General features: G+C 54.0%; 1 protein-coding gene across 1 annotated transcript in view; it reads left to right on the top strand.

Moving 5' to 3' along the window:
• Nucleotides 1-13,712, top strand: part of LOC115463335 (thioredoxin-like) — a 47,727-nt gene that overhangs the window by 17,271 nt on the left and 16,744 nt on the right. Inside the window, exon 3 of the mRNA XM_030193743.1 lies at nt 3,038-3,097. Coding sequence (XP_030049603.1) covers nt 3,038-3,097 — 60 coding nt within the window. The remainder of the gene's footprint in view (nt 1-3,037; nt 3,098-13,712) is intronic.

Below are 13,712 nucleotides of genomic sequence, written 5' to 3'. Positions count from 1 at the left end.
CAGCGAGACAGAGTTCAATTCCTGCTGTGCCTATTTGTGACTCTGGAGTCACTTAACCAGTTTCACAACTCCTGATTTTCATGGTTTCTACTTCCTGTGTGGTCAGACATGCAAGAGCACAGGAGTTCTTCGTGCTATGCATGGGCACCTCCAAGTGGGGTCGCTAGCCCTATGCATTCTCTTGGAAGTTCAAGTACAGGGTTTTCATTGTCCTTACGCCTGCTTTGGCAGCTTCTGACTCATGGGAACTAGTCTAGCCACCTTGTCAGTTGGGTGAGCAATAGATGGTGGTGTCAGTTCTGGTCAGGTGCCTTTCTTGCTGCAGTGTCCAGCATTTATACTTCCTGGTATGGCCACTGGGTCCTTTTTTTTTTTTTTTTTTTTTTTTGTTTAGGTGCTGGTCGCCAAGTGCCTGGCAGATAACCATTTTCAAAGCACAGTTGCAGGGGGTTGCTGACCACATGAACTGCACAGCTGCCACCATATTCTTCCCTCTCGGGTGCCTTCTCTGTCTTCCTCGTCTAGAAGGCTTTTCTCTCAGACTTGAGTTCCTTTAATTTTCCATACCTTGTCACTAGTATTAATGGGCTTCACCCAGCATATTACTACTTCGGCATACACTCCAGCTTGGACAGCTCTCCAGGCAGCAGTGCACACCTTTGGATGGCTCCAGAGGAAAATTGCTATAGTGCCATTTAGTGACTGCCCTACAGGCTGGACAGACGGTTCTTCAAGCCTCAGGCAGATGCTTGGTCTGTTGAATGGCCATGAAGTTCCTTGTATAATGTCTTCACCCTTCTGAAAGCAGTCTTATCACCAGGGGACGATGGCTATATCAGCTCTCTGAAGTTCATTCTGTAATGTCTCCACTCTTCTGAAAGCCATTGAGCTTGAGTCTATCACGAGGGAATGATGGCTACAATTCTACTTGTCCTCCCTTGGGTCTTCTATCCTGCCTCATCTCTTTTGCTACTTTCTCAAAGGACAGTTTGGGTTGGCTTCTGGCCCCGGGCTTCCTACTCCCCATGGGGTTAGGCCAGCATTGCTCTGTATTTAAGGTTTATTTTTTTCTCCTCTGGGAACATTCTACTTCCTACTTTAACACATGCTACCTTATGGCTTTGTTTTTCATCGGGATATTCACCATGTCTCGTGACCTTCACAGCTCTCTGCTACCTGTGAGTCCTTACTTCCCTTTGGGATGTGTACAGCACATCTGACTGGGGCTTAGGAGTTCATATGATACTTTCAGGTGATAGCTTTAGTTGGATTTGTATTCCACCCTTCTCCCATTTTGGAGTTTTTGGGTTCCTGCTGGATACTAGCCTAGCCAGGGCTTCTCTTATAGGTGACAGATACTCTGGTCGCTCTTTTTCCTCGGGCACTGGAGCCATTGACAAATCCCACCTTAGCAACTGTTCAGCCTCCTTCGTCCATAACAATCCATTGCGCGCACACTCTCCTAGTACTCTTGTTTCTTGGTGGTGTCAAAATACAGAGGTCATTGGGGGGGGGGGGGGGGTGGAGAGTAATCCACTTCCTATTTTGGAACATTCGTTATCTCTCATGGTTGCTGAAGTCCAATTTTTTTTTATTCATCTCTCGTATTGTGTTGGGGCAGGCTCTGCCAAGCGAGTAGGACCAAGGGGCCAACACTGCTGCTGATAGAAAAGTTCTCAAAGTTTCTCTTGCCGATGGCATAGGTTTGCCATCTAGTATGCATACCTTCTACATCTCTTGGGTTTGCACTATTGGCTGAGATTCGTCTGTTCATTGCTCTCACCTTTACACCTTAGTCTGTGTTCTCAGCTTCAGTATTCCCATACAGAATCATTGCTTTTGTCTTCCTGTCAGTGGGAATTCTCAACCTAAACTTGTTTTCTGGCTGTCCCTTAGACTTGCTGGGGACTATGACCTTCAGCCCTAAAAAGTTTCCAATCACCACAACGGAGTAGTTCTTTTCATGCACCCTGGCTTGTCAGGGTTTGATATTTTTTCCTCTTGAATGCCATTCTTCCTGCAGTCTCACGCTATGGCAAGCACATATTTCACTCTATGAACTGCAAGTGAGCATTGGCCTATCTTTGAAGTGGCCTCAGCCCCATAGGCTTCTACTCAGCTTTGTTTTCTTTCCTCTGACAGGATGTAGGTCACCATCGGGGGAAGCTAAATGTCGGACAGGATGCTGTTCATAAAGTGGTATGCCTGTGGCAGCATTCCTGACAACTATAGATTTCAATGAATAGTAACGCTTTTATTTGGAGTTCTAGAATTCAGCTCATCTCACCTAGGCCTGTTTTTATTGTCGCAGGCTTCACTTCTGACTATTTGCATATGGTTACCGTTTTCTCTATGTTCTGACCTCACTGTTGAGCTGCAACTCGTTATTGGTGGTTTTACTGAGCCTGGTAGCTAGGAATTCCCCAAGTGTGGAAATGTTAGCCTGCTAGTTCTCTGAGAATGCGAAGATACTTACCTGTAGTATGTAATTCTCCAAGGACATTAGGCTATATGTTCTCACATACCCTCCCACCTCCCCTTGGAGATGTCTATGCTTTAGTATTGTACTGTTGGTCTTGCATTTACGTGGCAGGCAGAAAGGCACTCGTGCAGTGGAGCATCTCTCACTCAAAGCTCTGCTAATGCTTGTAAGCTCAAGACCAGGCAATGTGGTGCCATGTTACCCAATTGTGAGTATATATAGCCTGCTATCCTCAAGAGAATGCCTGATACAGTTGTCTTCACTTTTTGTTTGCATCCAGGAGGGGCTATGATGGGGGTATGTTTGAGGTGGGAATGGTTGACTGCTTATTTATATAAAGGCTCTTAAGCCACAAGAATTTTGTGGCTCAAATTGAGGACCTTCTATATCATATTAGATACTGTTTTGAGAACACTTTAAATATTTGGGAATACTGATTCCATTTATTACGTTACATTAATCCATGTATAGTCCAAACTTGTATACCAGGTAACATTTTTCATATAATCATGGCATAAGTTTAAATGTTTACTTTTCTCATTTTCTTTTGTCTAGGACCTGGCTAAACAGAATCCAGATGTGTTATTCTTTAAAGTTGATGTGGATGATGCTCAGGTAAGCTTCACTTCTTCCAACCCAATTGAAGTTGAAAATCTGAGGTTGAATAGGAGCAAAATAAAATTAACCAAATGGGATAGAATGTGGCATCTAGGAATAAGCTGCTTACCAGTTTATCTAGATGGAATGGACATTATGAGACATAAGCTCCCTCAAAATAGCTTGGTGCATATCTGTGGGAGAAATTTGTTTCATAGAAACATACATGTAGTGAAACAACAAGCACAGATGGGTATGCATGTTTGTATTCAGGCAAAGGGGTTGGAAAGAATTCATGAGCCATGCTCTGCATGCTCTTGTTCTTTGGGTTTAGCTGGCACTAACTCTGCAAAAATTTATACCAGCAGCTGCTATACACTTCATAACTTTCAAGCAAAAACTTTGATAGGTTTTAAAGCAAGGTCTAGTTACCTACTAGACCTTGCTAGTAGGTAGGGAGGTGGGGATAGTGCTGGGCAGACTTATACAGTCTGTGCCCTGAAGAGCACAGGTACAAAGCAAAGTAGGGTATACACAAAAAGTAGCACATGAGTTATCTTGTTGGGCAGACTGGATGGATCGTGCAGGGCTTTTTCTGCCGTCGTCTATCTACTATGTATGTTAGCTGATTAAAAAGTTTTTTGCTGCATTCAATAAGGTGAAAGGCCCTCAAACTGACTTTCCATATCATCATGCTGATCAATCCATAGACTGGTGGGTTGTGTCCATCTACCAGCAGGTGGAGATAGAGAGCAATCCTTTTGCCTCCCTATGTGGTCATGTGCTGCCGGAAACTCCTCAGTATGTTCTCTATCTCAGCAGGTGGTGGTCACACACAGCAGCAGCTCTGGCTAGGCCTCCAAGCCTAATTTTTAGGTTTTGTTGAGTGCCTGGGGTTGAGGGCTCTTCTTGAGCAAGTGCAAACCTGGTGGCGCCAGGTCCCTCCTTTTCTCCCCCCTCCCGCTGGCTCCGTTAAAAAAAAAAAAAAAAAATTTTGGACGTCCTTAAGGGCGTTTATTTCGACGTTTATTTAAATGTTTATTGCAGCTACTCACTGGGACACCAGGTCGTTACAGCTCGGAGCGAGAAGCAGGTAATTTTTACCTTTTTATAGCGGGCAGGGGGTTCCCCGATTGATCTCCACGTGACCTATGGTGTCGGAGGGTGAGGGCGCGAAGAATCGCTCCCCGGACCGCGTGTGCGCTTCTAGCGGGGATGCGGGGGTTTTAAAGTCTGATTCGCCCTTGTTGGGTGTCAGTTTGGAGGCCGGTCAGTGTCCCGGGTCTTGCTCCGGCGCGGCGGTTTTTCCCGCCATAAACGCCCATCCCCCGCTGCTCGCCTTAGCCATCTTGGCCGGCCACTCTGCTTGGACGGCTTCTTGGGCCGCCCTTGAGCTGGGAGACGTTCATGCCATGGCCGCCCTTGATTTGGGCGAAGGCAAAAAAGCGGCTAAAGTTAAGCGCCGTTCTTCCCGTGCGGCTCCTTCGCGGAGTGTCGCGCCGGACGCCATCTTGGATGCGCAGCATGTTGCTCCCCCGCTCTTGCGAGCGCCGGTTGAGGGTGCGTCTAGGGCTGTGGCCCAGGCTGCTGAAATACACAGTCTGGGGGGTTTCGAGTTTATTTTGCTGCTGCATCAGGCTTTCCTTATGCAAAACGCTGCCCCTTGTCCGATAACGGGATTGAGGCCCCTGGAAGTAAACGCCCTCGGGTGGATTCCCAGGCCTTAGAGGACGCTGTTTCCTCTGATGTAGATGAGGGCAGCGTATCTGAGTTCTCCCAACGGTCCTTTGGGGATTCCTTGGAGGAGACGGATTCCCGCTCGGATGGAGCGGATGACCTCTCTGCAGCGCGGATCTTTCGCTCAGAGGATTTGCCCAACCTGTTACTGCAGGCCATGAGCATTTTGAAGATTTCCTCGCCAGAGGACGTTTCTCCCTCAGCCCCTGTTGGCTCTGCCATTATGCTGGGGACGAAGCGCCCGCCTAGAACCTTCCACGTGCATGATGCCATGCACACCTTAATTTCGGCTCAATGGGATGTCCCGGAAGCGAGCCTCAAAGTGGCTAGGGCTATGTCCCGCCTCTATCCTTTGCCTGAAAGTGAACGTGAGGCCTTTCTTTGGCCTACCGTGGATTCTTTAATCACTGCGGTGACTAAGACGGCTTTGCCGGTGGAAGGTGGCACGGCCCTAAAGGACGCCCAAGACAGTAGATTGGAAGCGGCTTTAAGGTCGTCCTTCGAGGCGGCTGCCTTAAGTTTGCAGGCCTCAGTTTGCGGCTCCTATGTGGCCAGGGCGTGCCTGACGATGGTGCAGCGGGCTTCCCCCTCGGATCCTTCCTTGAGGGCTGACTGGCCGGCCCTGGAATCGGGCTTGGCTTATTTGGCAGACTTACTGTACGATGTCTTGAGAGCCTCGGCTAAAGGCATGGCTCAGACAGTCTCTGCGCGGCGCTGGCTTTGGCTGAAACATTGGTCTGCGGACCACGCCTCTAAGTCCCGCCTGGCTAAGTTGCCTTTTAAAGGCAAGCTGCTCTTTGGGGTCGAGCTGGATAAAATCGTGACTGATCTCGGCACGTCTAAGGGCAAGAGGTTACCAGAGGTCAGGGCTTGGGCCAGTGCTCGCCCCGGTATCTCCAGAGGACGGTTTCAAGAAGCCAGTCTGTACCGCCCGGGCAAGTCGGGCTCCTCTGCCCCTCTTCCTTCAAAAGGAACTTCTCCCCCAAGCAGCATTCCTTTCGCAGAGACTGCCGTCCCGGAGGTACGCCCTCCAGTCCTCCCCCAGGGTCTCGTACGCAATGACGGGGTCCTGGTCCATGGCCCAGTGCAGATTGGAGGACGCCTGTCCTCGTTTCTGGGCGAGTGGACCAAAGTAACTTCAGACGCTTGGGTGCTGGAAGTCATCAGAGACGGCTACAAGTAGAGTTCTGCCGACCCTTAAGAGACGGGTTTGTACTCTCTCCCTGCAAGTCTCCGGTCAAAGCTGTGACAGTGCAGCAGACCTTGGACAACCTGATCCGCCTGGGTGCGATCGTTCCGGTGCCAGAAAATCAGACTGGCAAGGGACGTTACTCCATTTACTTTGTGGTACCAAAGAAAGGAGGTTCTGTCCGGCCTATCCTCTACCTCAAAGGGGTCAATCGGGCCTTGAAAGTGCGGCACTTTCGCATGGAGACTCTCCGCTCTGTTATAGCGGCAGTGAAGGCAGGAGAGTTCTTGGCTTCCTTGGACATCAAGGAAGCATACCTGCATATTCCCATCTGGCCTCCTCATCAACGCTTTCTGCGTTTTGCAGTCCTGGGCCGACACTTCCAGTTCAGAGCCCTCCCTTTCGGGTTGGCTACTGCTCCGCGGACCTTCTCCAAAGTAATGGTGGTCATCGCGGCCTTCCTGCGAAAGGAAGGAGTACAAGTCCATCCTTATCTGGACGACTGGTTGATCCGAGCCCCCTCTTATGCAGAGTGCGGCAAAGCTGTGGACCAGGTGGTTGCTCTTTTGAGCTCCCTGGGGTGGATCATCAACTGGGAGAAGAGCCAGCTGCGCCCGACTCAGTCCCTGGAGTATCTGGGAGTTTGATTCGACACCCAAGTGGGCAGAGTGTTCCTGCCAGACAATCGGATTGTCAAGCTTCAGGCTCAGGTGGACCAGTTCCTAGTAGCCTCTCCTCTTCGGGCTTGGGACTATGTGCAGCTGTTGGGCTCTATGACGGCCACGATGGAAGTAGTGCCCTGGGCCAGGGCTCATATGAGACCACTACAACACTCTCTGCTGCAGCGCTGGACTCCGATGTCAGAGGATTATGCTGTGCGCCTTCCCTTGGACCCAGCAGTGCGCAAGGCACTGAGCTGGTGGACGCAGACAGACAAGTTGTCTGCAGGAATGCCTCTGGTGACCCCGGAGTGGATTGTCGTCACGACGGACGCCTCTTTGTCGGGCTGGGGAGCCCACTGCTTGGGAAGGACAGCGCAGGGGCTCTGGTCTCCTGCAGAGGCAAAGTGGTCTATCAACCGCCTGGAACTCAGAGCCATTCGGTTGGCGCTTTTGGAGTTCATCCCGGTACTGGCGTTGAAGCCAGTACGGGTCCTGTCGGACAATGCCACGGCTGTGGCCTATGTCAACCGCCAGGGAGGTACCAAGAGCGCCCCTCTAGCCAAGGAGGCCATGAATCTATGCCAGTGGGCGGAAGCGAACCTGGAACAGCTGTCAGCAGCCCACATTGCCGGAGTCATGAATGTCAAGGCGGACTTTCTCAGTCGTCATACCTTGGAGCCCGGAGAGTGGCAGCTATCTGCTCAGGCGTTCTTGGACATCACGAAGCGCTGGGGCCAGCCGAGCCTAGATCTGATGGCGTCATCGGCCAATTGCCAAGTGCCGCGCTTTTTCAGCAGAGGACGGGACCCTCGATCCCTGGGAGTAGATGCTCTTCTCCAACAGTGGCCGACACGAGCTTCTCTATGTGTTCCCGCCCTGGCCCATGTTGGGCAGGGTGCTAGACCGGGTGGCAAAGCATCCGGGCCGGATAATCCTGGTGGGTCCGGACTGGCCCAGACGTCCCTGGTATGCGGACTTGATCAGGCTCTCATTCGACGATCCTCTGCGGCTGCCAGTGGAGCAGGGCCTGTTACATCAGGGTCCCGTGGTGATGGAGGATCCCTCCCCCTTTGGTCTTACGGCCTGGCTATTGAGCGGCAGCGTCTGAGAAAGAAGGGCTTCTCAGACAAGGTCATCACCACTATGCTGAGAGCGAGGAAGCGCTCTACTTCTACTGCTTACGCCAGGGTTTGGCGTATCTTTGCAGCGTGGTGTGAAGCAGGCTCACTTTCTCCCTTCACTGCTCCAATTTCTTCAGTGTTGGCGTTCCTGCAAGAAGGTCTGGAGAAAGGCCTGTCGCTCAGTTCCCTTAAAGTCCAGGTAGCGGCTCTGACTTGCTTCAGGGGCCGCCTGAAGGGTGTTTCCCTGGCTTCGCAGCCAGATGTGGTGCGCTTTCTCAAGGGAGTTAATCACCTGCGCCCTCCTCTGCACTCAGTGGTACCTGCGTGGAATCTCAACCTGGTGCTAAGAGCATTGCAGAAGCCGCCTTTTGAACCCTTGTCGAGGGCATCTCTGAAAGACCTGACGTTGAAAGCAGTCTTTTTGGTGGCTATCACTTCAGCCAGAAGTTTCCGAGCTCCAGGCGCTCTCATGTAGAGAGCCTTTTCTGCAGTTCACTGAGGCAGGAGTGACTATTCGCACAGTGCCTTCCTTCATGCCCAAGATTGTTTCTCGCTTCCATGTGAATCAGCAGCTCTGTCTCCCTTCCTTTCGTAGGGAGGACTACCCAGAGGAATACTCTGCTCTCAAATATCTGGATGTGAGACGTGTCATCATCAGACACTTGGAAGTGACCAATGATTTCCGGAAATCGGATCATCTGTTTGTCCTGTTTGCAGGTCCTCGTAAGGGTCTGCAGGCTGTTAAGCCTACAGTGGCAAGATGGGTCAAGGAAGCCATTGCAGCGGCTTATGTGGCCGCGGGGAAGGTGCCGCCTATCCAGCGGAAGGCTCACTCCACTAGAGCTCAGGCGGCCTCAATGGCAGAGGCCGGGTCCGTCTCCTTGGAAGAGATTTGCAAGGCGGCAACTTGGGCTTCGGCCCATACCTTCTCTAGGCATTACCGCTTGACTGTGGCTGCTTGGGCGGAGGCCCGGTTTGGAGCTTCAGTGTTGTGGTCAGGGATTTCTATGTCCCGCCCTGGGTGAGTACTGCTTCGGTACATCCCACCAGTCTATGGATTGATCAGCATGATGATATGGAAGGTAAAATTATTTCTCCGAGGACAAGCAGGCTGCTTGTTCTCACGACTGGGTGACGTCCGCGGCAGCCCCCACCAACCGGAAATAAGCTTCGCGGGACGGTCGACACGCAGGGCACGCCCACCGCGCATGCGCGGCCGTCTTCCCGCCCGTGCGCGACCGCTCCCGCCAGTTACTTTTTTTCCGCGACTGAGAGAGTTGTGTTTTCCCCTCTCTCTCGTTTCAGCCGCCGGATTTTTTCGACCGCGTTTACGCGGATCGTCGCTTTTGGCCTGTTCGGCCTCTTCTTCTTCTTCTTTCTCTTTTATTAAAAAAAAAAAAAAAAAGAATTTTGCGCGTGTGGAGCACGCGCTCCTTCTTTTCCCTCGCTTTCTAGCGGGGACGCCTCGTTGCGGCCTAGTGGCCGCTCGGTCGGTTTCAGTTTTCGTGGTGTGATTTTAGCCACCATTGCCGACTTTGACTTCGTCGACGCGATTTTTCCGTCGATGTCCTCGAAGGTCCCGAGTGGATTTAAAAAGTGTGGTCGCTGCGGCCGGCCGATCTCGCAGACCGACACCCACGCTTGGTGCCTCCAGTGCCTCGGGCCGGAGCACAATCTCAAGTCGTGCGTTTTGTGTCTCGGTCTCCGGAAACGGACTCAGGTTGCGAGGCAAGTTCTGCGGGACCGTCTTTTTGGAACTTGCGCCGGCCCCTCGACGTCGACCTCGACGGCATCGGTATCGAAGACCGGTTCTTCGGTACCGGTATCGATGCCCGAGACATCGGCACCGATGGCAGCGACCCCAGGAGAACAGGTCCCGTCGGCCCGCCGGTCCGCCGGCGAGAGTGGGGTAGAGAGACCGCGTGGGCAGTCGGCCCCGGTCACTCCCTCAACTCGTGAGCCACGGGACCGAACCCTGTCGGACCCGGTACCCCGAGACCGAGGGGGATCGACCTCCTCCTCCTCCATGCCCTCCGGCACCGGTGACGTGCACCGGAAAAAAGACAAGAAGCGCCGTCACCGGGAGCCCTCGGTGCACCCTGAAGAGGAGTCGACGCCGAAGCGTCATCGCAGAGAGGAGAGATCTCCGTCGGTGGTGGAGGTACCGACGCGTCGGGGTTCCGGCACCTCGGTGCCGTCTCCTGGCCCCCAGCAGCTTCCGGCACCGACACCCTTACCGGCCCCACCGCCTTTCCCGGCAGCGGGCCTGGACGAGTGCCTCAGAGCCATCCTTCCGGGGATCCTGGAAGGGCTGATGCGCCAGGCTGTGCCGGCGCCGGGGGTGCTTGCGCCCTCGGCGCCGATGACTGTGGCGCCGGCGAGCTCTAGCCCGGCGCCGGGGCAGTCGACACCGCCGCCGCTTGCGGTGCCGGTCTCGACAGCCACGCAGGTGGAGTCCCCGTCGACGTCGATGGAGGGAGCTCCGTCCCCGCCGGCGCGGGAGTCCACCGCTCGACGACACCGAGACCTCGGTGCCTCGACGTCGAGCCGGGCCCGGTACCGGACGCAGCTACATGAGCTAATGTCCGATACCGAGGATGAGGACTCGTGGGGGGAAGAGGAGGACCCGAGATATTTCTCCTCAGAGGAGTCTACGGGCCTTCCCTCGGACCCCACGCCGTCACCGGAGAGGAAGCTCTCACCTCCTGAGAGTCTCTCCTTTGCCTCCTTTGTGCGGGATATGTCTATAAGCATTCCCTTTCCCGTGGTCTCTGTGGAAGAGCCGAGGGCCGAGATGCTCGAGGTCCTCGACTATCCATCACCACCTAGAGAGTCCTCCACGGTACCGCTGCACAATGTCCTGAAGGAGACGCTGCTCCGGAACTGGGTGCGACCACTAACTAATCCCACCATTCCCAAGAAAGCAGAGTCCCAGTACAGGATCCACTCTGACCCAGAGCTCATGCGGCCCCAGTTGCCCCATGACTCAGCGGTCGTGGATTCTGCTCTCAAGAGGGCACGGAGTTCGAGGGATACCGCCTCGGCGCCCCCGGGGCGGGAGTCTCGCACTCTGGACTCATTTGGGAGGAAGGCCTACCAATCCTCCATGCTCGTGACCCGCATCCAATCTTACCTGCTCTATATGAGCATCCACATGCGGACCAATGTGCAACAGCTGGCGGACCTGGTCGATAAGCTCCCGCCGGAGCAGTCCAGGCCTTATCAGGAGGTGGTCAGGCAGCTGAAGGCGTGCAGAAAGTTCCTGTCCAGGGGGATTTTTGACACCTGTGACGTGGCATCTCGTGCTGCGGCCCAAGGTATAGTGATGCGCAGGCTCTCATGGCTGCGTGCCTCTGACCTGGACAACCGCACCCAGCAGAGACTGGCTGACGTCCCTTGCCGGGGGGATAACATTTTCGGTGAGAAGGTCGAGCAGATGGTGGACCAACTGCATCAGCGGGAAACCGCTCTCGACAAGCTCTCCCACCGGGCGCCTTCAGCACCCGCCCCCACGGGTGGGCGTTTTTCCCGGGCACGGCAGGCTGCACCCTATTCTTTTGCAAAGCGTAGGTACAACCAGCCGGCCCGAAGGCCTCGCCAGGCACAGGGACAGCCCCAGCGCGCTCGTTCTCGTCAACAGCGTGCGCCTAAGCAGCCCCCTGCGCCTCCACAGCAAAAGCCGGGGACGGGCTTTTGACTGGATCCACGGGAACATAGCCGCCCTACAAGTGTCCGTACCGGACGATCTGCCGGTCGGAGGGAGGTTAAAATTTTTTCACCAAAGGTGGCCTCTCATAACCGCCGATCAGTGGGTTCTCCAAATAGTGCGGTGCGGATACGCCCTGAATTTGGCCTCCCTGCCTCCAAATTGTCCTTCGGGAGCTCAGTCTTTCAGCTCCCTTCACAAGCAGGTACTTGCAGAGGAACTCTCCGCCCTTCTCAGCGCCAATGCGGTCGAGCCCGTACCACCCGGGCAGGAAGGGCAGGGATTCTATTCCAGGTACTTCCTTGTGGAAAAGAAAACAGGGGGGATGCGTCCCATCCTAGACCTGAGAGGCCTGAACAAATTCCTGGTCAAAGAAAAGTTCAGGATGCTTTCCTTGGGCACCCTTCTGCCAATGATTCAGAAAAACGATTGGCTATGTTCCCTGGATTTAAAGGACGCATACACTCACATCCCGATACTGCCAGCTCACAGACAGTATCTCAGATTCCGCCTGGGCGCACGGCACTTTCAGTATTGTGTGCTGCCCTTTGGGCTCGCCTCTGCCCCACGAGTGTTTACAAAGTGCCTCGTGGTGGTGGCGGCGTATCTACGCAAGCTGGGAGTGCACGTGTTCCCATATCTCGACGATTGGCTGGTCAAGAGCACCTCGGAGGCGGGAGCCCTCCGGTCCATGCAGTGCACTATTCAACTTCTGGAGCTGCTGGGGTTTGTGATCAATTACCCAAAGTCCCATCTCCAGCCTACTCAGTCTCTGGAATTCATAGGAGCGCTGCTGAATACCCAGACGGCTCAGGCCTACCTTCCCGAAGCGAGGGCTACCAATCTCTTGGCCCTGGCTTCGCAGACCAGAGCGTCTCAGCAGATCACAGCTCGGCAGATGTTGAGACTTCTGGGTCATATGGCCTCCACAGTTCATGTGACTCCCATGGCTCGTCTTCACATGAGATCTGCTCAATGGACCCTAGCTTCCCAGTGGTTTCAAGCCACCGGGAATCTAGAAGATGTCATCCGCCTCTCCACCAGTTGCCGCACTTCACTGCTCTGGTGGACCATCCGGACCAATTTGACCCTGGGACGTCCATTCCAAATTCCGCAGCCCACGAAAGTGCTGACGACGGATGCATCTCGCCTGGGGTGGGGAGCCCATGTCGATGGGCTCCACACTCAGGGTCTGTGGTCCCTCCAGGAAAAGGATCTGCAGATCAACCTCCTGGAGCTCCGAGCGATCTGGAACGCACTGAAGGCTTTCAGAGATCGGCTGTCCTGTCAAATTATCCAAATTCGGACAGACAATCAGGTTGCAATGTATTACGTCAACAAGCAGGGGGGCACCGGATCTCGCCCCCTGTGCCAGGAGGCCGTCGGGATGTGGCGTTGGGCGTGTCGGTTCGGCATGCTCCTCCAAGCCACGTACCTGGCAGGCGTAAACAACAGTCTGGCCGACAGACTGAGCAGAGTCATGCAACCGCACGAGTGGTCGCTCCATGCCAGAGTGGTACGCAAGATCTTCCGAGCGTGGGGCACCCCCTCGGTGGACCTTTTCGCCTCTCAGACCAACCACAAGCTGCCTCTGTTCTGTTCCAGACTTCAGGCACACGGCAGGCTAGCGTCGGATGCCTTTCTCCTCCATTGGGGGACCGGCCTCTTGTATGCTTATCCTCCCATACCTTTGGTGGGGAAGACCTTACTGAAGCTCAAGCAAGACCGCGGCACCATGATTCTGATCGCGCCCTTTTGGCCCCGCCAGATCTGGTTCCCTCTTCTTCTGGAGTTGTCCTCCGAAGAACCGTGGAGATTGGAGTGTTTTCCGACTCTCATTTCGCAGAACGACGGAGCGTTGCTGCACCCCAACCTCCAGTCTCTGGCTCTCACGGCCTGGATGTTGAGGGCGTAGACTTCACTGCGTTGGGTCTGTCTGAGGGTGTCTCCCGGGTCTTGCTTGCCTCTAGGAAGGATTCCACTAAAAAGAGTTACTTTTTCAAGTGGAGGAGGTTTGTCGTGTGGTGTGAGAGCATGGCCCTAGAACCTCGTTCTTGCCCTGCACAGAACCTGCTTGAATACCTTCTGCACTTATCAGAGTCTGGCCTCAAGACCAACTCAGTAAGGAATCACCTTAGTGCGATTAGTGCTTACCATTATCGTGTGGAAGGAAAAGCCATCTCTGGAGAGCCTTTAGTCGTTCGATTCATGAGAGGCT

The sequence above is a fragment of the Microcaecilia unicolor genome, chromosome 2 (genome assembly GCF_901765095.1).
Source record: "Microcaecilia unicolor chromosome 2, aMicUni1.1, whole genome shotgun sequence".
Lineage (NCBI taxonomy): Eukaryota > Metazoa > Chordata > Amphibia > Gymnophiona > Siphonopidae > Microcaecilia > Microcaecilia unicolor.
This window is presented reverse-complemented; position numbering and strand designations above follow the sequence as displayed.